Raw genomic sequence first — 23,659 nt, 5'->3', positions numbered from 1 at the left:
TCTTCTCTCTCCAGCAGCTGGCCAGCCCTGCCCAGGCTCTGGGGCCAATCACCGCCTTAGCCCAGGGAGATTTAAAGAGCCAGTGTTCAGAAGTGCAGGTGACTCAACTTCCTGTGAACATGGCCGTGAGTTCTACTCTCACCCAGGCCTGGCACTCGGCTCCCACCACGTCCCATGAGCCAGCGAGCTCCATGAAGATCATCTCTCCTGGACTCCAGCCCTTCTTACACAGGGGCCTTCCCTGTTCTAGAAGCGAATCCCTGAGGACACCCAGGGACGCCTTCCCCTCGCCCCCCGCCATTGCCAATGCCCAACTAGCAGGCCTCTCTGATACCCGCTGACCCATTCATGTGGCAGACCTTCCTTGGGCACCTGCTGTGTCCAGGCACTGGGTCTCTGCTGCCACGGAGCTCACAGTCGGGGTGGAAGGAACAGACCTACAGACATGACGTGACACTGTGATAGTGTGGGCCGTGCTAGGACAAGGGATCAGACAAGGGGCTGTGGGGTCACTGAAGTAGCCTCAGAGATGGGACATGAGCTGAGACTGAAGGGGAAGGAGGAGGTAGGGGTTGGGTGGCGGGGACTTCCTCCTGGTTGAGGGGTCTGAAAGGACAGGGGCTGGAGAACTATCCCCCCGCCCCGCAACAACAAGCAATTACAGACCCAGAGCCCTTAGCTATGTCTAGGGGGCTGCCTGTCCCTGTCCTGGGAGCATGTTTCTCTCGGAGGAGGGATTGGGGTGGGGAGCGAGCTGCCCTCTCTCACATGGCAGAAGGGAGCTCTTTGAGGGAGGGGGCCCCAGGCAGCCCCAACAGCACCTCACATGTGCCCTTCACCTGCAGTCATGGGATCTGGTGAGGTAGGTGGGCAGAGGGGCATCCACATCCTCTGGAGTCATCAGGTGACCCCTGACAATGTCTTCCAACACATAGGGGAGGCAGCGGAGCCCAGGGGCTTTGGAATCTCTCTAACTATGGCTTCTAACTATGGCTTCTCCACTGCTTGAGAGCTGAGTGACTTTGGGCAAATGACTTCCCCTCAGCTTGCAGCTGACTGAATCTCAGTTTGCTCATCCTTAAAATGGGCTTAGCGTTAGTGCTCTCCCTCTAGGGTTGCGGCGAGCATTGGAGGAAATCATGACTATGTAAAAACGCTTAGCACATAGTAGGTGCTCAGCTTACGGTGCTTGATTATAACAGTAATAATTGCAATAATTGGGAAGCACAGACCCGCTGCGGAAAGAAAAGACCTTGTCATGTCTGTGTGTATGTTGGGGTCGGGGCCGCCTTAGGGGGATGGGTGGAGAGAGCAGCCAAAGCCAAGGCCCGCTGTGGCCAGGCCTCTGGACAGGGGCTGTCGAGTCGCCCCTCCCTCTTCCACCCCCCCAGCGGGGCGCAGGTGTCCGCGGCGTCCCGCGCGTCCCCATCCCTCGCCGCCTTGGCCGCGGCCCCAGCTCCCTACTGCTGTCCGCCCCGCGTCCTCCGCTAACCTCGGGTCTGGACTGGCGAGCCGCGGGGCCGGAAAAATTTGAGTCACGGTTGGGGGGAGCGGAGGAGGCGGGCCGTGACCCTGAACGGGGTGGGCTCTAGGACCCGCCCCGGGCTCCCAGCAGGGGGACCGCTGCGAGCCCGCGTCCCGCACGCTCCGGCCCCACCGAGCGAGACGCCGCGCTGCCGCTGCGCGCTGGGCGGCACCGCTGCGTGTCCGGGACGGTCGCGCTCGCAGCGACCCGCGCGCCTTCACCGCCGCGGCCGCCGCCGGTCGCCCCCCCTCGCCCGCTCAGCACGATGCCCCGGGCGCCGCTCCTGCCGCTGCTGGTGGCTGTCTCCGCGGCGGCGGCGGCGGTCGGCGAGCCCGGGCCGGCGCTGCCCCTTCCCGCGGGGGACGCCACGCTGGCCATCGTCTTTGATGTCACCGGCTCCATGTGGGACGACCTGATGCAGGTGCTCGACGGCGCCTCACGCATCCTGGAGAGCAGCCTGAGCCGCCACAGCCAGGCCATCGCCAACTACGCGCTGGTGCCCTTCCACGACCCAGGTAGCGCCCCCGCGTCCCCCCCACCCTGGGCGCCCTGGCGTGGGGCGCTCACCCGCACCCCGCCGGCGATGGCGCCCCGGGGCGCGCCTGGAGGTCCGCACGCTGCTCCGCCGGGCGGGGCGCCTTCTCGACGCGGTCGTGCCAGCGGACAGGTCCGCACCTGGGGCAGCCGCCCCTTGCTTGCCCCGGGGACCCGCTGTCTCCCTCTCCCGCGCCTCCGGAGATGGCGGGGTGCCCAGGCGGGCTAGGGACAGAGGGCGGCGGGCACCGCGTTCAGATGCCGCGCAGCCACCTCTGTGTGTCATGAGCAGGTGACCTCCCCTTCCTGAGCCTCGCTTATGAAACCGGGTGAGAAACCGTCCCCAACACTTGCTGAGACGCATTCGTGCTCAGGGCCTGGCACGCGATCAGCTTTTGCGTTTTTACTTTTTGTTAATTCTTAGACTTTGCTCCCAGCACGGGCTTCAGAGGCCAAAAGAGCCCCCAAACGCAGGTCGACCCACCCCTGCCTTGTTTTAGCCCGACCTCTTTTCCCTAGGAAAACTGCAGCTCGTCCAGGTCGCCTCCACCTCCCCGATTCTCCCGGCCAGGTCCCCGCCCCTGCGCGCAGTACCTTGTCCCCTTGCAGTCACTTGAGTTTCAACTCAGTGTTAGGGGCATGGCCTTGAAAGGGTCCCTGGGAGACCCCGCTGTGGAGAGGGAGCTTCAGGGGAACAGCCGCTGAATAATGCCGCAGACCTCCGACCTTCTGAGTAGTGGGTCTGCTTTTCCACCAATAGTTTTTGATGAAAAATGTCAGACTTCCAGCAAAATGGGAGGAGGCGGGGAGCTCATTGAACACCTGTCTTCCTGCCACCCAGATCCTATGATTAATATTTTACTGTTTGCTTTATCACACGTCTCTCCATCTAGCTGCTCTCTATCCAGAACCATAGCTTTATAAGGCCAAAAAATAAAAATGGCAGATTCCTTCAGAATGGTACTACAGAGCACCTCAGGCTGAGAAAATTCGCAGTGACCCAAGGCTATATGAGACCATAAGCCTTTTTAGAAGAAGTTGCCTTTATTAATCACAACAGCGTTACAGAGTTTTGCAAAATGGGCAGCAGTGGGTGTGACTTAATCTAGTACAGTCCTCAGGCTGGGTTTGGAGGTCCTTCTGCTTCCAGGAGTTCTGGGTTCTGTAGGGCTCTGCTGCTCAAAGCCCAGAGGCTGGGGGGGGGGGTCTAGAAGAATATTTCTGGGAACAAAAGGATAGCTCCCACCTCCCAGTTGGAGGCAACAAGGTTGGGGGAGTTGTGAAGCCGAGGGGTGTGGGGTGTGTCCTGGGGCTTCACCTCGGACACAGGTCACCCTCCACCCCCCCAGTGCTTTCTCTCCCTTTCTGGATCATTCTTGCGCTTCCAAAGACATCACATTGAAAGAGCTGAGAGATCATCCAATCCACCCCTTTCTCTTACAGATGGAGAAACTGAGGCTCAGGACACGGATGGGGCTTACCCAGAGCCACCTGCCAGGATGATGTCATTTCTGATTCATAACCCACATTTGTCTCCAAAATGCTTGGCTGCAGTTGCAGGGCAGGAGAGCAGCCTGCTGGAGCCAGATTTAGTGTCCTGGGGCCCGGGCTGGGGCTCCTGAGGGTTGTTGCCCCTGCCCCCCTCTAACTGTGGGCTTCTTGAAGCTCGCCTCCCACCCCCCAGCCTTTCTTCCCCTCCCCCTCTCTGGATGCTGAGCAGGTGTGCGACTCTCTGACCTTCACTGCATCCTCTATGAGACAAAATCGCCAGTCCTCCTGCCCTGTTCCCCAAACCATCCAGGTGCAAGTGCGGAGGGGCATCTCCGTGTTTAGGGAGCTGGTTCTGTGCGCACAGCCTCCGTGAGACTCCCAGTGTGAAGGGGAGCAGGCTTCCTTGTAAGGAGCAGGCATCCCACTGGGGACAGGCCAGGTGGAGAGTAGAACGTGTCACATGCTGGCTCTGGTACCAGCTCCTGACTATGGGTCCGCAAGGGAGGGTACTGACCAGAGGCTCTCCGAGGAGGAAGCAGGGTTGGAGCAGGGCTCGAACACGAATGAATGTTTATCAGCTTTTGACTATCTGCCTGGCCGATGCTGGGTGCTGACAATGCAGTGGGGGTGATGGGCTCCCTGAGCACGTGGAGCTTGCTGGGGAGTGGCTGACAAGTAGGGACAGGTGTTGGGGGGAGCGTAGGAGGAGTGAAATGGGAAGGTGGGAAAGGCGGGAAAGGCAAGATTGGTCCGGGCTCTGACTTCGGGATTCGGGGGTTTGGAGCGCTTAGATTTCCTTCTATGGGCGGCGAGCAACCACTGAGGGTTTCTGAGCAGGGATTGGACTGTGGTTTAGGTTTGGCTGTCTTTTGAATCGGCCAGTGGAATTCCCTTTGGTGGAAGAGGCGCTTCAGAAACAGGGGGTTTAGCTGACGAGGCCCCAAGGCTGCAGGCGTAGAGGGCTTTCTTAAAAGAACCCCCCATCCTAAACCCCCGAGGACCTGTCTTCACGGGGGGGGGTGCAGAGAAGGAGGGGGTAGACTATCAGTGGCTCTGGACTACAAGTGTTTGGAGAGAAACCAGGACCCGTGCTTTGGAAATATTCTTAAAGTTTTTAAATGAAAAAAGTGGTATGTTCCCAAACTAGAAAGTTAGCGTCTTGTTAATGGTTTCATTTTGGCAGAAAATGTAGCCGATTTTCAGGTTTTCATTATTAAAATGTTGCAAAGAAACACTCTCATGTGCAAATCTTTCTATCTCTGGTTTTTCTGCAGGGTTAAGCTTCTCGAAGTGGAATTCCTAGGCCATTTTTTTTTTTGAAATTAAATCATCTTTATTGCTAAAAGTTAATTGCTGAGTGTTAAAGAGAAAAATTCACTATTAACTATTAAAGAGCTGGAAGCTTGGTATATATAATTTAGGAATGGCTACTATGCACATAACTGTTCAGTTTTATGTGAAGGTTAACAGAAGGAGGGTTCTTGGCTATTTTTAACACACTGAATGGGTGGGCAACTCTTCAATTTGTTTTCCAAAATGTTTCGAGAGTTTAAACTTCTACCAGAAGCTTCTGAGGGGCCAGTTTCAGAGTAGCCACCCCCAACACTGGGAATTTAAGATAAAAACATTTTTTTCTCCCTAATTCAAAAGTTGGGAAAATATATATTTTTTTAAGATTTTATTTATTTATTTGAGAGAGAGAGAGAGAGAGAGAATGAGAGAGAGCACATGAGAGGAGGGAGGGTCAGAGGGAGAAGCAGACTCCCTGCTGAGCAGGGAGCCCGATGCGGGACTCGATCCCAGGACTCCAGGATCATGACCCGAGCTGAAGGCAGTCGCTTAACCAACTGAGCCACCCAGGCGCCCTAATATTGAAGATATTAACTGTTTTTTGTTATGGGGTTAGTGTTTTTCCTGATTGTTTGCCTTTTAGTACTGTTTGTGATTCCCAGTGGTCTGACATTATTTATTTATTTATTTTCCCCTGGTGGTCTGAAATTTTAAATGTTTATGTAGCTAAATCTATGGACTTTTTCCCCTTGTAATTTCTTTTCTTTTTTTTAGATTATTTATTTATTTATTTGAGAGAGAATGAGATAGAGAGAGAGCATGAGAGGGGGGAGGGTCAGAGGGAGAAGCAGACTCCCCGCTGAGCAGGGATCCCGATGTGGGACTCGATCCCGGGACTCCAGGATCATGACCCGAGCCGAAGGCAGTCGCTTAACCAACTGAGCCACCCAGGTGCCCTCCCCTTGTAATTTCTTCACCAACATGCTTAGAAGGATTTTCTTACCCCCTATCACAAAATCAGTTAGGTACATGTTCTAGATTTTTTCACCGGTTTTCTCCTTATATTTAAATCTTTAACCCGGAGTTTTTAAAAAAGTTGGTGTAAAAAATAATCTAATGTAATTCTTCCAGAATGGGATAATCGTTCAGGTACATTTTATCAAACAATCCTCTCTTTTTTTTTTCCATTTATTTGGATCCTGCCTTTATCCCAAATTACTTTATCTATTAAGAATTTATCTGGGCTTTCCATTCTGTTTTGTTATATGGCAAATCTTGTGCCAAGAGCATATTATATTCATTATTTGGTTTTACAATTTGTAGTAATAAGGTAAACTCTTCCTCATATTCTTTTTTTTTAAACAAATTTTTTTTCGGGGCACCTGGGTGGCTCGGTCATTTGAGTGTCTGCCTTCGGCTTGGGTCGTGGTCCCGGGGTCCTGGGATCGAGCCCTGCTTCGGGTTCCCTGCTTAGCAGAGGGCCTGTTTCTCCCTCTCCCTCTGCTGCTCCCCCTGCTTGTGTGCTCATACTCTCTCTCTGTCAAATAAATGAACAGAATCTTAAAAAAAAATAAACCGTCATTTCTTTAAAGAAAAAATTTTTTTCCCTCAGGGGCGTCTGGGTGACTTAGTAGGTTAAACTTCTGACTCTTGATCTCAGCTCAGGTCTTGATCTCAGGGTCGTGAGTTCAAGCCCATGTTGGGCTCCGTGAGCTTACTTAAAAAAAAAAAAGATAGATAAATAAATAAATCTTTTTTTTCTTTTTTAATTTTCCCCCAGCTTTACTGTGATGTAATTGACACAGAATATTGGGTTAGTTTAAGGTGCGCCACATGTTGATTTGATACATTTATATATTGCAAAATGATTAGCTAACATCTCTTCTGTGTCACATAATTACCATTTTTTGTGGTGAGAACATTTAATACCTAGTCTTTGACAATATTCCAGTATATGATACAATATTAGCTATAATCACCACGCGGTACATAAATCTTCAGAATTCATTTACCTTCCAACTAGAAGTTTTTATCCCACTTCTCCCATCCCCTAGTCCCTGGAATCTACTAATCTACTCTCTGTTTCTGAGTTTGGCTTTTTAAGATCCCAGATGTAAGTGAGATCATACAGTATTTGTCTTTCTCTGTCTGACTTATTTCACTTAGCATAATGCCCTCAAGGGTCCCTCCATGCTTTTGCAAATGGCAGGATTTCCTTTCCATGGCTGGATAATATTCCAGTATTCCATAATATTCCATTCCATGTGTATATGTACCACATCTTTATCTATTCATCAGTTCATGGTTTAAAAAAAAATTTTTTTTTTAAAGATATTTTTTATTTGTTTATTTGACAGAGAGAGAGCACAAGTAGGCAGAGTGGCAGGCAGAGGGAAAGGTAGAAGCAGGCTCTCCAGGGAGCCCGATGCGGGGCTCGATCCCAGGACCCTGGGATCATGACCTGAGCCGAAGGCAGCTGCTTAACCAACTGAGCCACCCAGGCGCCCCTGGTTTAAAAAAATTTTTAGGGGCACCTAGCTGGCTCAGTCGGTGGAGTGTGTGACTCTTGATCTCGGGGTTGTGAGTTCGAACCCCACATTGGGTATAGAGATCACTTAAGAAAAATAAAAAATCTTAAAGAATTATTTTAATAAGCTTAACTTTAGCACAGTTCTATTTTAGATGTACAGATTTATTGCAAAGATTGTACAGAAGTTTCCATATGCCCAACACCTAGTTTTCCCTGTTATTAACATCTTACCTTACTGTAGTACATTTATCACAATTAACCAACTAATATTGATATGTTATTATTAACTAATGTCCATTCTTTATTCAGATTTCCTCAGTTTTTCCTTAATGTCCTTTTCCTGAGCCCATCCAGGATCCTACATTGCATTCAGTTGCCGTGTCCCCTTAGGCTCCTTTGGTTGTGGCCATTCCTCAGAACTTGTTCTTGATGACCTGGACAGTTTTGATGAGAATCACTCAGATGTTTTGTCCCTTCATCATGATTTGTCCTGTGTTTTTCTCCAGTTAGACCAGGTGACAGGAGAGGAAGACCACAGAGGAGCAATGCCATTCTCATTATGTTCTGTCAAGGGTACATACTACCCATATGACGGGTCACGGTTGATGTTGACCTTGATCACACGGCTGAGATTGTCCGTTGTCGCCATGGTGAAGTTCCTCTTCTCTTTCTCCATTTCCAAACTGTCCTCTTTTTTTTTTTTTTAAGATTGTATTTATTTATTTGAGAGAGAGAGAGACAAAGAGAGTGCAAGCAGGGGGAGGGGCAGAGAGAGAGGAAGCAGACTCCCCGCTGAGCAGGGAGCCCTACTCGGGGCTTCGGGGCTGGAGCCCTACTCGGGGCTCGATCCCAGGATCCCGAGATCATGACCTGAGCCGAAGGCAGATGTTTAACTGACAGAGCCACCCAGGCAACCCCATACTGTCCTCTTGGGAAGAAAGTCACTATGTGCGGCTCATACTTAAGAAGTGGACATTGTGCTCCACCTTATTGAGGGTGGAGAATTGGTGTAAATCATTTGGAATTTTTAAGATTTTATTTATTTATTTAACAGAGAGAGAGAGACAGTGAGAGGGGGAACACAAGCAGGGGGAGTGGGAGAGGGAGAAGCAGGCTTCCCGCTGGGCAGGGAGCCCGATGCGGGGCTCGATCCCAGGACCCTGGGATCATGACCTGAGCCGAAGGCAGACGCTTAATGACTGAGCCACCCAGGCGCCCCTGTACTCTGGGTTATAACCCAATACTACTTTATTTTGTTGCTCAGTTTTTTGGTCATTGGACGTTCTTTCTGTTGGCTTCTGTGTGCCTTTGACATGCTCCCATTATGTGTGTGTGTTTTAAAGCACTGTCTTACTTTCTGGTACTGTAAGGTGTTCAAGACTCATCTTACATATTTCTTGCCCCAATCCTAGATCTAGCAATTTATCCAAGAATCCCTGGCTCCTTTTATTGAAAAATGGTACTAGGAAGTAGGATGTGAGTGCTAGGTGTACTGGGGAGTCACTGCTTCTAGACCCTTAGCTGACAGACCAAGGAAGGGATGCCGTATAGGTAACTTACGTATATAACTGTATCTATAAGTATTTCTATATGTTGCCATCTGTGTCTATATTAAGCTGGATGTGAGTTCGGACTGATGTCTCCAACTCAGATTTTATTACCATGTAGATCATTCCAGTCTCCTCCCCTTGCTTATCTATGACCTCCCACTTCAACAGTGACAAACCTGCTCCCACCACCCACCATCCACCATGTGTTTATTAATGGTTCCGGTCCAGTATATGGAGAAGTGGTTTTAGCATTAACTCCTACCCCATGAGAAACAACTAGAGTCCCTTCTTTTGCCTTACAGATGGTTTTATTTGCAGAGTAACTTAGGCCAGTCCCTTGTTTGTAATCTTTTGATTCATCTTCTTTATTTTCAAAATATTCTTGAACATGTATTCTTTCAGTAAAGATTTTATTTATTTATTTGACAGAAAGATAGACAGAAGAGCACAAGCAGAGGGAGTGGCAGAGGGAGAGGGAGAAGCAGGCTCTGCACTGAGCAGGGAGCCCGATGCGGGACTTGATCCCAGGACCCTGAGATCATGACCTGAGCCGAAGGCAGACGCTTAACCATCTGAGCCACCCAGGCACCTGAACATGTATTCTTTCAGATGACAAACAGAAAAACTTAGTCAACTTCCCCCCAGAAATTCCTACTGTGATTTTGCTTGGAATTGTGTGAAATCTAGATTTGGGGAAAATTGTCATTAAAAAAAAAATGCAGTTGTTTCCATCTAGGACGCGTGCCTCTTCCTTTGTGCGCATATTTATTTCCTTTCGTAAAGATTTATAATTTTTTTTCTTATAGGTTCCACCCATTTCTTTTAAAGATCATTTCTAAGTATTTTGTTTTTTTGTTACTATTTTGACTAGGAAATTTTTTCCGTTACATTTTTTGCAAATGAGTATTGTTGGTATGTTGGAAGGCAATTCATTTTCATATATTTATTCTGTTTCCAACGTTCTTACTGAAGTTTTTTTTTTTTTTAACTACTTCTAATTTTTTTTTTTTCAATTTTTTGGGTAATGGCTTGAGTTTCCTAGGCTGGCAACCGTAGCCTGTCCAAATCATAATATTGTCTCACTTTTCCAATCACATATTTCACTTGTTTGAAATGTTTTGTGTTATTTATCAGCCAGAACTTTCAGAACAATGAGAAATATACAAACCATGGCTGTTGTCATTGCTTCTGATCATGTACTGCTGTGTGATGTTGGCTTTCGGTTTGAGGTTTTCTTCAACAAGTGAAGGAAGATGATGCTTTCATTCCTAGTTTACTAAGGGTAAAACAAAAAACAAAACAAAACAAAACAAAACTACAACACCCCAAAACAAAACAAAACAAAACCTGAACAGGGAGGGGCGCTGGATTTTAGCCAGTGGCTTTCTGGCTTTGTTGAGATATTTGTAAGCTCTTTCTCCTGTTGACCTATTGATGGGATTCCTTAATTTTTAACGACTTCCACATTCCTTGTATAAGCCCTGCTTGGTCACGGATGATTCTTTCCTATCCAGCTGGATCCCATTGGCCAGTGTTTTATTTGGGGAGCTTTGCGTTTTGTTTCAGCGTGTCAGGTCAGTAAGGGACATTCTCTCTGTGTGCCCTTTGTTGAGTGTTGGCATCAGGTCTTAGTTAGCTCTTTCAGTTAACAACTTAAATTATTAAGTTTTCTCCCCAAGTTGCGAAAGGTTTTTTTTAAGTTTATTGATTGACTTTTTGAGTCATCTCTCCACCCAACGTGGGGCTCGAACTCATGACCCTGAGATCAAGAGCTGCACACTCCATCGACTGAGCCAGCCAGGCCCCAAACTGTAAAATTAATATGCGCTTGTAAAATATTCTAATAATATGACTCTCAAGGGATGCAAACACTATTAATCATTTTACATCCTCCCAGACGGTGTGTGTGTAATTGTGTGTATACTTAATTTTTTATTTAAAAAAATGGAATTATGCAACACATACTGTTTTGCAACTTGCTTGTCTTTCCTATGCGATACACCAGATATTTTTCCATGTTCGGAAATATCAATCCACCTCATTGATATTAATGACTACATAAGATGTGACAGAAGGGACGTTCATTTATCTTAATCCTATCTTGATTTATCCAGCCATTCCCATATTGTGGAAAATAGATTGCTTTTAGTTTCTTTTTTTATTTTTAAGATTTTATTTATTTATTTGAGAGCGAGAGAGAGAGAGAAAGCAGGAGTAGGAGCAGAGGCAGAGGGAGAAGCAGGCTCCCTACCAAGCAGGGAGCCTGACACGGGGCTCCATCCCAGGACCCTGGGATCATGACCTGAGCCGAAGGCAGACGCTTAACCATCTGAGCCGATCCAGGTGCCCTGCTTTCAGTTTCTTGACAACAAACGTATACACATTCGCGGACATATCTGTATGGTAGATTCCCAGAAATGCAGTTGCTTTGTTAAAGCACATGAGCATTTTAAATTTTGATAGCTATCACTAACCGGTCCTCCAAAAACGCTGTACCATCCTGACATCCTACCAGCAGAGTATGAGACTGTTTTTCCCCCACACCACACCTTGCTGGCATCTGGGGACATCATTCTTCTCTTCTTCACTAATTTGCTTGGTGTGAAATGGTGTCCCATTTTAATTTGCCTATGATTGATTGTTAGTGAGTTTGAGCATCTTCTCTGGGTCGCCAGGTGCACCGTCAGCTTGCCTCGGGGAGGAGGAGTGTTAGGCAGTCAGGGGCGAGGATGCAGGCAGGCCAATGTGTTCAGCTCGGCCTCTGGCTGCAGATTGTGTGGGTGTGGGTGTGGGTGTGTGGGTGTGGGTGTGTGTCTACTGTCATCCTGGAGCAATGTTGCTATTAACCAACCGCTCATCATGAAATAGATCTGATTGGGTCTTGCTCCGAGGGGTGAGTCCAACCCTATGGCCTGGTCCCTGTACTTCTCTCCTTGGAGGCTGGGGGTTCTGAGCTGCCCGCGAGCTGTAAACTGGATTAGGTGCATTCCTGTCGTCGATGGTACCTAATCCAAGGGCAGTGTTCCCGCCTGGGCTTTCCAGGCATGAGTCTGTGCAGGGCAGAGGTGTGAAGAGAAAGACAGGTTGGGGATGCCTTTGAGAGAGGAGTGGCAAGGTAAGGATGTAGTGGGTCTGAGGGCAGGAGTCTGCCTGAAGGGGCTGGGGTGGGCTGAGTGCATTAGTCTGGTCCCCAGGGATCCCTGACAGACCCATTATTCACTCGCTCAATAGGTGATTCTCGAAGGATGACCACGGGCCAGGCAGGTGCCAGCTTGCCCTGCCACCTTCAGTCCAGCCCGGCCCACAGCAAAGGGCCAAGTTCATTAGCCACAGTGTGGTCCCTTGTACAAAGAGGTCCTGGCTGCTCTGAGAAGTGGGGATACAGGAGTGATGTTCCAGCTGAGGTGGAGAGAAGCTGGGTGGGTAGGGGAGAGCCTGGATGGGTTGGGGAAGAGCACTCCAGGTTGAGGGAACAGCAGAGACAATGGCTCTGAGGCTGCCAGGAATGTGGATGTGAACCTCTCCTTGAAGACAGCAGGGATTGGCTGATGTGGACACTCAGGGCAGGGCCTGGATCCATTGGGTGTTCAGGGCAAGGGGCCCTCCTGAGGAGGCCTTCAGGAGCGTCAGGTTCTAGACTCCTGGACACGAAGGAGGAGGTGGAGGAAGGTTCTGGGGCCATTTTGGTTCTTTGGACAGTAACTTGCCTAGCTGCTTCCTGCCCCACCGTGTCTGTCCTTTGTGGGTATTTTCAAGGGAATCACATTCACCCAGCCCCAAGCTCAGGAACTGTTGGAATTCTAGCAGGCTAGAGTTCGTTTTCTCTAGCCCCTGCCTTAGAAATGGGAAGACTGTGTCCCAGAGAGGGGACACAACCTGCCCATGATCGTGGCAGGCTGTGGGACCCTGCCTGGGGGGACTGCAGCTGGAGGAGGGGAGCAGGTGTGAATCCAGAATTGGCACCAGGATTCAAGCCCTGCTTTTAAGGAGGAGAGGGGAAGAGCAGACCCTGGGAAGAGTCCATGACATGAGGTCTTTCTGAGGCTGGACTTCTGGCACCTCGCTGTGGCCCTGACCAACTACACTGGGGCACAGGATTCTGGGTAAGGGGCATCACCTGGGTGAGGAGCTGGGTGCAATCCTGTGCATGATCCTCCCATGTCCCAGCAGCTCCACACCCTCCTCTGGTGGAGCGGAAAAAATCTGCCTGAGGAGAGATGGTTCCGGGCCAGGCTTCTGGGGCTCAGATGCTCAAGGGCAGCACAAGTGGGGCCAAGGTCATGGGTTTAATGATTTTTGCAGCCGGCCGGCGGGCCCTGCTCAAAGGGACTGCACGCCACATCTGCCCAGCTGTTTGGCAAGTGCCCACCTTCAGTCACGAGCCTCTCTCCCCCTCCAGGAACAAGAATGAGGGACTAGGGAACAAGGGAATGAGTTCTGAGTATCTGCAGCTTGGCAGTGGCTGAGATCTTGAACGTGTGGTGAGACGGATCAGCTTTGAATCCCACCTCCACGTCTTCTGCATTGTAAGACCTTGGGCAGGTCACTTCACCTCCCTGGGCCTCAAATTCTCATCTGTGAAATGGGGATAATAAATAGTCAACTTCTCTGGTTGCTGTTTTTTTTTTTTTCCTAAGTGAATGTGTGCCAAGTGCATAGAACAGCACCTGATGCTTAACTAAGTATTAAAACAGTTAATCATATTAAAATATTAAACTGCCATCACCATCGCCACCATGGTTTTTGGAGACAGGAAAGCCGGTGGCAAAGGGTACAGGCTTTGGAGCCAAGCAAGTGGATCTGATATTGTTCTAGGTTGAACAGTGTCCTCACGAAATTCGTGTCCTTCCTAGAATTTCAGAATATGCATAACCTTATTTGGAAATAGGATCACTGAAGATGTAATGCATTAGGATGAGCTCATACTGGAGTAGAGTGGGCCCTTCATCGCATATGACTGGTGTTCTCATCGGAAGGAGGGATGCAGAGCCAGTCCAGGGAAAAGGCCATGTGATAACGGGGGCAGAACTGGAGTGCTTATGTGTTTACAAGCCAAGGAACGCCAAGGGGTGCTGCTATTTGCCTTCAGAGAGAGCATGGCCCTGCTGATACCCTGACTGTGGGCTGCTAGCCTCAGGAACTGCAAGAAGGGAAAGTTCTGTTGTATAAAGCCACCCAATTCATGGTATTTTATTGTGGTGGCCCCAGGAAACCAGGACAGACATTAACTACACGTACTAGCTCTTTGACCTACACTAAGGGCATTGTTTTCTCTCTAAGCCTTGGTATCCTCAGTTGTAACAGGGAGATGGAAAAAAAATAGAAATGAGCTCAAGCTTATAAAATAATAAGTGCTCAAGGCATAGGAACTGCTGTGACCATCACCACCACCACCACCATCAACATCAGCTTCACCACCATCATCAATATCAACATCACCACCATCACCACCCTCATCAACATCACCACCACCACCACCATCATCAACATCAATGTCAGCATCACCACCACCACCACCAACACCATCACCATCAACATCACCACCACCATTATCATGAACATCATCACCACCACCACCACCATCATCATCAACATCACCACCACCATTATCATGAACATCACCACCACCATCATCAACATCACCATCACCACCAACACCACCACCACCATCAGTCATGCAGCATACTAAGATGGAAGGTGATCAGAGCTTTTTGTCCAGAGCCAGCCCTGCCTGGACTGGGTGAAAGAAGGAGATTGGGAGGGTCTCAAATGACCCCTTTCAGTGGGTAAACTCACATGGGAATGTGTCAGGTGTCCTACCCTCTCCTGCCCTGACCAGGCACCTCACTCTGTCCTGCTGGAAGATGGGTCTTGAAATGGTCATCCTGCTGAGAGCACCCTGTCCTGGTGGGGTTTCAGGATGGTGAGTGATAATGTGCAGCGGGTCCCAGGAATGACAGAGGAAGCTATGGGCCAGTGTTAATTAATGACAAGAAGGCATCCATCTCTGGCTTGCTGCCTGTAGCTGTGGATGGGCAGGGGGCTGGGAGAACAGGTGGCAAGGAGACCTCCATACCCCCAGCCCCTTCTTTGCATCTTGGGAGCCAGTCCTGCCCTGGAATGATGGACCAGTCATCAGTAACACCCTATACCTGGAACTGGCTTGGGGATGATCTATTCAGCAAAAGGAAGAAATCCCAGATTCCTTTGTGTGTGTGTGTGTAAGTGTGTACGCTCAGAAGTTGAGGCAGGCATTTAAAAAACCCTTGCCTTTAGTCTTTGCTGGGGCCTTGCCCTCTGTCTTGAGAGCAATCACGGATACCCTTGTCCATCTGGCCAGCCCTTCCTCCGTATGACCAACTCCTCTGCGTGCCCCAAATAATCACATTAGTTTCCTGCTTCGCTTTGTATCTGTTTCTCTGAGAGATGGGCAGCAGCGTGTTGTAGTGGGAGGGCCTGGGGACTGGCTGGGCTTGGCATTCAGCACATGCTTGCTGAGTGTTGACTGTATGCCTAGTGTTGTTCTGGGACAGGTTATAGAGATAAATGAAGCTTTGTCCTGACCTGGAGCTGCTCAGGCAATATGGAATTCAAATGTATTTATTCAGTCACTCATTGGAACTGCATTTATTGAGCGCTTACCATATACCAGGCGGAAATTGGCCCGAGGCCTACAATGGTGAACAGGAGAAGGGGTCACTGTCTGTATGATATATCCAGGTAACTCTTGCACCAGATATTCCCAGCTGACCTTGAAGGATTTCCTTCTCCTCTCGGGGCTTCAGTTTCTCCATCTTTAAAAAGGTGGGGTCTTTGGATCTCTTTATCTTCAACTTTGTTATGTTTGGCACATAGGTTTGTAGTCCAAATTGGTTTTTCCCAAGTCCATTCTTTTTTTTTTTTTTTAAGATTTTTATTTATTTATTTGACAGAGAGAGAGATAGTGAGAGCAGGAACACAAGCAGGGGGAGTGGGAGAGGGAGAAGCAGGCTTCCCGCGGAGCAGGGAGCCTGATGTGGGGCTCGATCCCAGGACCCTGGGATCATGACCTGAGCTGAAGGCACACTTAAAGACTGAGCCACACAGGCACCCTCCCAAGTCCGTTCTTGTCAGAGATAGGATGATGGAGTCTGTGGGAGGTAGAAGAAACGCCCCCCCACCAAAGATGTGCATGTTCTAATCCACAGAACCCGTAAATCTGTTACTTTACACAGCAGATGCTTCGCATGTGTGGTTAAGTTAGGGATCTTGAGATGGAGAGATTATCGTGGATTATCCAGATGGGCTCATAGTAATCATAAGCTTCCTTGTAAGAGGGAGTAGGGGGGTCAGAATCCGAGGAGATGTGGCAGAGAAGCAGAGGGGATTGAGAGAGAGACTGGAAGATTCTCTGCTGCAAGCTTTGTAGATGGAGGAGGGCCACGATCCAAGGAGTGTGGGCGGCCTCTCAAAGATGGAAAAATCAAGGAAGCAAATTTTCCTGTAGAGCCTCCAGAAGGGACACACCCTTGCTGATGATACCTTGATTTGAGGGCTTCTGACCTCCAGAAATGATGTGTGTTATTTTAAGAGGCTGAGTTTGTAGTAATTTATGAAAGTGGAAATAGGAAACTAATACAGAGGCCAACCTTAAAATCCTTTCCAGGGCTTTCCAGCTCAGAGGATCCTCTCTGGCTCCTGAAATGTTCCAAGTCTGTGTTTTAGCCATATAGTCCCTGGCCCTCAGCATGAGCTGGCTGGGTGCTTGGAACATAAGGAGGTTGGATGAGGATGTCACTGAGCATGGCTGAGGGGTGTGGGGAGAATCAGGATGGGCGATTTCCTGGGAGAATCTTCCTCTCTCCCAGAGGGCAGACCCTCCTAGAACAGCCATGGCGGTGGAAGGCTAGACCTTAGATGGTCGGTTTGGGCATCCTCCCTGCCCTCTACCACCGGGCCGCCCACTTTGGGTTTCTCAATCCAGTAAAATTGTTAAAAAAAAAAAAACTAAAAGGAAAGAAAAACAGAAGGAATGGACATAGGTGACCAACATGTTATCTTACCAGGTAGAACCATGAACAGAATCAACTCCCCTGAACAATTATTGTCCCTCCACGAAAGACAGTAATCCTCACCACCGCCCCCCCCCCCCCCCCCCCCCCCCCGCCGCCCAGGGAGGAAGAGCATAGACTGGAGAAAAAAGGGCTGCCCTTCCAACCGCTGCTTGATTTGTGATAACTGATGTCACCGACTTTATTGTTCTCACGTTGCCGCAAATGGGAGAGAAGGTGGTCTGCTGAGCCCTGGTCCCGTGTTGGGAACCGAGGGTAGCTGAGGTCACTAGACCATGGGGGGTGGGGGCAGCCAGAGTCAGAGCTGGGCTCCCCCATGGCTTCCCTGGCTTCACAGACAATGAGCCACTGGTGTCCATTATCCATGTGAGCAAAACTGGGCGCAGGCCAGCTTCCCTAGCATTGGCAGGTAGACGGATGAGTGGCTGGCTCATCTGGAGGAGGGGAGGACAGTTATGAGGTTACTGAACTTGCTTCCAGAGTCTTTACAGACGTCCTGGCCTTTGACCCAGTAATTGTGCTCATGGGAATATATGCCAAGGCATCCACTAAACTGGTGCTTAAATGCTATGGATCTAGAGGTGTTCTTGGTAACACTGCTCATTATAAAAACTGGAAACAAAGCAATGTGGGATCAAGCACATCCACCCTTAGTCATTTATACAAAAGAAATACTTTGTAGCCATTAAAAATATTTTTGAAACTGAGCATTTAGCCTTCTGGAAAATTGCTCAAAATATGTTATTCGGTAAAAAGAATTAGGTTAAAAATAGTATGTTATTTGTACTTCAGTAGAAATTCTGTGTAAAATAGTATGCATGCGTGCAAGAGGCAGGTTTACAAATATGCATGAAAGTGTTGAAGGTTATGTATAAAAATCAGAATGACTATCTCTGGTTGGTAGAATTCCCTTCTGTTTCTGTGTCAGGAATTTCTATATATAGTTCACAGGGAGCTGTTCTCCAGAGCTTGGTTTCTGGAGTTGTACAGACCTAGGCTCATCCCAGCCCTGCTACTTATTGGCTGTGTATCTTTGGGCAAGTCACTTAACCTCTCTAGTCTTCCATGTTCTCTTCTGTAAAATGTGGGTGAGACTGAGACCGACCTGGTGCCAGGGAGGGTTCAGGAGCGAATGCTCGGGAAGCATCTCGGCACATGGACTGGGACTTAGTAAGTGCTTAGTAAATGTCAGTATCATTAGTGAACTTTTTTTTTTTTTAAATATCGACCATGTATTATCACGTAATAAAGAAAGAACCAATGTTGAATAAAATTATTGCTTTTCTCCGTCAAACTGGAGTTTGAGGACCTCATGCTGGAGCGTGAAGAGCCACGTGGCCATGTTTGCTGAGCCTTTGCTGTGTACATGGGACCCATGCGGGGTCTGTCCCTCCCTGACCCCACTGCGTTCTCACAGTGATGCTTCTCAGGAGAGATGGTGTTGTTCTGTGCCTCATTTTACAGATGGGGAAACTGAGCCTGGGGAGAGTGAAGTAAGGTCTGAGAGGCCCCGTGGCTCAAGAATGGAGTCAGGATCCCAATCAGATCTGTCAGCAAAGGCTGAGGGTTTGGCTGAATCTATTCCTGCAGAGTTCAGAAAGTGAGAGGCTGGGGGGAGGGGGGAGGCTTGGTAAACGCCGGAGCAGCTAAGGGAGGGGTGTCCGCACCTCCTTGAGAATTGTGGATGAATGCTGGATAATTCCATGGGCTTCCTTCCCGAAGAAGGACCAAGGTCAGTTGACTAGTCGAAGAGTATGGGAATTTTTTTAGGGTGACTAGAATTTAGAATTCTTGAACTAAAAACAGTCCATTATTGGAGTTCACCAAGGACTCAGATGAAATATTTTCCTGAGAAATTTGACGTCCACGAACCTTGTAAAACCCCCTTAGTGCACACATCCACATGGGGAGTTGGGATCCTAGCCCTGTTTTCAGTGCCCTGATAGCCTTGTCTTATGCTGTGACTCTCAATTAACAGCTATTAAAAAAATCTTTTTATCGGGGAACATTTCAAATATACACAAAGTCAGCAGAGTAGTGTAATGAATCCCTACATCCCCATCACCAAATATCAAAACTGTTCTGCCTTTCTTGTTCATCTAGACCTCTTCTCACCCTCCACCCCCACTCAGTGATGGTTGTTCTCTATAGCGCTGGCTTTAGGAGGTGAAATTTACATACATTGAAATGCACAAATCTTTGCTTTGCACTTTGGAGAAACCTTATTCCTGTGGAACCCACACTCTCATCACACTATAGAACATTTCTACCTTCCCTGACAGTCCCTTTGTATCTCCCTAGCCCCCAAGACAACCTCTGTTCTGATTTTTTCCACCTTAGATTATTCCTTCCTGTTCCAGAACTTCTATAAATGGAACCATATAAATGTGTACTCTTTTGTGTCTGGCTTCTTTCATGCAGCGTGATATCTGTGAAATCCATCTGTGTGGTTGTCTGCATTGGTAGCTTGTTCTGCTTTCTTGCTGAGCAGTATTGGATTATATGAAGAGACCGCAGTTTGTTTATCCGTTCATTGGTTGATGGACATTTGGCTGGCTTCCAGTTCTGGGCTATTATGAATATAACTGCTCTGAACAGTTGAGCACAAGTCTTGGTGTGGACATATGTTTTCATTTCTCTTGGGTAAATACCTAGGAGTGAAATGACTGGGTCTCATGGTATGTGCATGCTTAAGGCTTTAGAAAGTTCTGTTTATCTTCCAAAGTGGTTGAACCATTTTGCATTCCCACCAGCAGCGGACAGAAGTTAGAGTTGCCCCGTGTCTTCACCTACATTTGGTGTAGTCAACCTTTGCAATTTAACGCTGCTCTTTTTAAATGAGCTAATATATGGATGGAGTTTCTGGAAGATTTTCTTCTCGTTGATCAGTCTGGTGTTGGACAGTTCTCTGTCTCTGTCTTTCCAGAATTCCTTTCCCACTGATGGTGGGGTGGGCAGAGTGGTACAGGGAAGGTTCCTAGGACAGCCATGTTCAGAAAAGATTGAGAACTGTGGTTTTGAGGAGGAACTGGGGGTTTGCCCTCTGTCTCACCTCTGTGCTCCCCTGGAGCTCTGGGCCTGGCTTGGTGCAGGGCAGGGGGCTGAATGGCCTGGAAAACCTGGAAACTGCCCCCTTACTGCTTCCCTTTTGGTTGGGGAGGGTGTCTTTGGGGCCCAGGTTTTACCTTCTTTCCCTTCTGGTCGCACATCTTGTAACTGCTGCCCCACCCCATGGAGGTGGTACGTCTGGGAATACAAGCCCACCTCAGCCCCTCTCTCTTTTCCCTGCAGATATTGGCCCAGTGACCCTCACGGCAGACCCAGCAGTGTTTCAGAGAGAGCTGAGAGAACTCTATGTGCAGGTGGACCACCCCACCCCTGGCTGCTTGCACAACCCCCCCCCCCCCGCCTTTCCCAGTCCAAGCCTGAGGCCAAGGTCTTTGCCCCACCCAGGGGCCAAGATGGTGGCTTCCGGCTACTGTCATGAACTGTCTCCCAGCACTGCCTCTGACCTGCGCCCCAGCTTGGGGATGCTGAAGATCCTGTACTTCTTGGGGTTCCTTCCTTTATTCAGTGACCCAAGTACCTGTGGGAGTCCCTGTGCCCTGCACATTGTAGGTGCTTATTATTTAGCGAATGGGTGAAGCAGTGGAAGGAAGAGGTGTGTGGTAGCCGAAGGAGGGTGTGAGGGGTCTCAATCCAGACCCCCAAAACCAGCTGGGCTTCTTTGCCACACTGAACACCCAGGTTCAGCATCTGTCCCGCCCACCGACAGCAGCAGCTTCCTGAAGGCAGGGACCCCACCTATCTAATTCACGGCCAGCTCCCGCGGGGCTCGGAACAGGGCCCGGCACATAGAGGGGACAGGAAGTGCTTGTGGGCTGGATGAGTGAACCCAGGAGAGAAGCATCACTGAAAAGTGACCATGTGCAAACCCTGTTGTTGGCACTGGCTGGGCAAAGCCGGTCAGGCAGGACGTGCTCCCTTCCCCAGAGCAGAGCTCCTGTCCGTGGTCAGGGACGGCGGGAGCGTGTGCTGGTTTGGGACTGATTCCAGGGCAGGCTATGAAGTGGATTTGGGGAGGCAGCTCTGAAGGCTTTTCTCTGCCCCATGCCCACCACTCCTTCTCCTGGCCACCCCCTGGCACCCTCTGTTCTCCCAAGCCTCGGCTAACATGGGGCTTCTTTGGGGGCACCTGTTAGATACCCCAGGGCTCCCAGCCCTCCTCCCCAGCTTGTATCACTCATCGTAGTGGTAACTAAATAAGCGTGAGGTGCTGACCCCACGGGAGGGACCTTGCCTCTCTTGCATGGGTGAGCGAGGGGAAGGTGCTACGCGTCTAAAGTTAGACCTCCCCCTACCACCTGCTGGTGTCAGAGGTGTCCCTAGGCGGGCCCCACCCAGAAGAGGTGGGCAACAGCCCCTGACACACCCCTGCCCTTCAGGGGGGCGGTGACTGCCCAGAGATGAGTGTGGGGGCCATCAAGGCTGCTGTGGAGGTGGCCAGCCCCGGCTCCTTCATCTACGTCTTCTCGGATGCCCGCGCCAAGGACTACCACAAGAAGGAGGAGGTCCTGCGGCTCTTACAGCTTAAACAGTCACAGGTGAGTGGGCTGGCCTGGGGGGCTCGAGCATGGGGGCCCCCAGGGCTGCTGAGGAAGCCGGGGTCCCCAGTGCGGGCAGCCTGAGCCCCCACCTGCCGAGCGGAGGGCGGCTGCTTCCCCTCCAGGGTCCCTGCCAGCGCGGCCGCCGGCCCTCAAGACCGAGCTGGTCTGGTGAAGTCCAAGTGTGTTCTCATGCTCTGGGCCCCCCGCCCGCCGGGGCTCCTGCCACCTGGCGAGGCTCATTCTTGATAAAGACCACACCACCCGCTCCTCTTGCTCGCACCCTGTCAGAGTCTGTGCAAATCCATCTTCCTCCTGGCGTCGCCCCTGCTCCCATCTCTGCGGTGCGGGGCCCTTTTCCCACTGCCTTGGGGGCCTGACTTGCTGCTGGGATTTTGCTTCTCCCTTTCACAGCCAGGGCTGGGGTGGGGGGGATGTGTGCGGGGAAGGGGGAAGGGCCACCCAACTGTGTGACCTCTTCCGCCAAGCTCTCAAGAGCTGGGACGGCTTCTCTGGTGTCTGGTCTCCCATCTGGAACAAACTCCATTCTCCAAGGTTCTTCTAACTTTGTGTTCCCCAGGGGCTGCTTGGAGTGAGCCGATTTCCATTCCCTTCCTTGCTGTAGATTTAGTAACGGCTCCCATTTATTGAGCACCTGAAGTGTTCCTGGTCCCGTGCTACACCCTTGACCCGCCTCAGCCCTGGTCCCCACGGGATGGGTACTCCCATCGTTCCCATTCTACAGATGCATTGCCTGAGCCCAGAGAGAGGCAAGGGCTCGCCCTGGGTCCCTCCTCCCTCGTTCCGGCCCTGCCGCGCACACCTGAAGGAGGCGGCCAGGGAAGCCCCGAGCCAGGCTTCATGTCCCTCTTCCAGGTGGTCTTCGTGCTGACAGGGGACTGTGGTGACCGCACTCATCCCGGCTACCTGGCTTACGAGGAGATCGCTGCCACCAGCTCTGGGCAGGTGTTCCACCTGGACAAGCAGCAGGTGACCGAGGTGAGCCTCCCCTGGCCATCCTGGATCTCTGGGTGTCTGTGCCTGGCTGTTGGGTCGCTGCCATCGATGAGCAGCACCATGTCTCACCCTGTGGCCAGCGCAGCGAGTGCAATACTCAGGGCTGTATGACGTCACCTCGCCAGACCCTTCTACCTGCTGCCCACCCCAAAGGCAGGTGTACTGGACTTCCCGATTTTGCAGGTAAAGAGGTTGGAACTTGAGGAAGCATCCTGGCTCCCCCAGATGGTGCAGGCTGGGAGGATGGACCTAACAAAGTTTGCCAGAGGTGGGGGTAGGGGGTGAGCTTCTCTCCAGAGTCAGGGAACCCAGGGGTGGGTAGAGGAGTAGGTGGGGGGTAAGGGACATCAGATTCAGGGCCAGAAGATCCTGCTGGAGGACTTAGCAGGCGGGGGCTTGCTTGGCCCTATGTCCCGAGGCACAGGGTTGTCAGTGATCTGGATTCTTTCAGCTCGGTGCTGACCAGGTGTCTGTGTCCTTGTCTTGTTCGAGACCAGGTGTCTGTCCTTCCCCCCTCCTCCAGGCGCCACTGGCCACTCAGGGCTCGCCCTGCTTTCCCTCTCCCCACATGTCTGTTCCCTCCCAGGTGCCAGAGGGATCCTTCCAGTGACATGCTGGTAAATGTCCACAACCACCTCCCTGAAAAGAACAAGCATGCCCATTTCCGTGGTATAAATCCTCCTACCCTGGCTGATTTCAAGCTGCCATCATGAAGTCACTGAGCAGAGTTGGGAAGGGATGCTCTCAGTGGACTTTTTTGAGGCTCTATGAGCCATCTCTCGTACACTGGATCTTTCTAAAGCAAATCTGACCAACGGGTCTCTCCTGGTTGTCCCCTGGAGAAGGTCCAGAGCCTTCTCTGACTCCTGCCTCTCTGACCCCATGACCTGTGTTCTTCCCCTTGCTCACTGCTGCCACCCCACTAGACTCTGCTGTTTCTTCAGTGTCCCATGTCTTTCTACCCCAGGGCCTTTGCTCATGCAGCTTGTTTTTCCTACACCTCCCCTGGCTCCTCATTTTCCCAGTCTTAGCTGAAATGCTCTCTCCTTAGGAGACCTTCCTTGATT

The 23,659-nt window shown here is 50.3% G+C and overlaps 1 protein-coding gene across 1 annotated transcript in view; it reads left to right on the top strand.

Annotated features, from left to right (window-relative positions):
• The first annotated feature begins 1,731 nt into the window (after positions 1 to 1,731).
• Positions 1,732 to 23,659, top strand: part of HMCN2 (hemicentin 2) — a 149,629-nt gene continuing 127,701 nt past the window's right edge. Inside the window, exons 1-4 of the mRNA XM_035015614.1 lie at positions 1,732 to 2,040; positions 20,263 to 20,333; positions 21,417 to 21,575; positions 22,452 to 22,574. Of these exons, the coding sequence (XP_034871505.1) occupies positions 1,791 to 2,040; positions 20,263 to 20,333; positions 21,417 to 21,575; positions 22,452 to 22,574 (603 nt within the window). The 5' untranslated portion in view covers positions 1,732 to 1,790. The remainder of the gene's footprint in view (positions 2,041 to 20,262; positions 20,334 to 21,416; positions 21,576 to 22,451; positions 22,575 to 23,659) is intronic.

Source organism: Mirounga leonina, unplaced genomic scaffold (genome assembly GCF_011800145.1).
Source record: "Mirounga leonina isolate KUSES-001 unplaced genomic scaffold, KU_Mleo_1.0 Mir_170, whole genome shotgun sequence".
Taxonomy (NCBI): Eukaryota; Metazoa; Chordata; class Mammalia; order Carnivora; family Phocidae; genus Mirounga; species Mirounga leonina.
The sequence above is the reverse complement of the archived record's forward strand: the minus strand, read 5'-3'. Positions and strand labels throughout refer to the sequence as shown.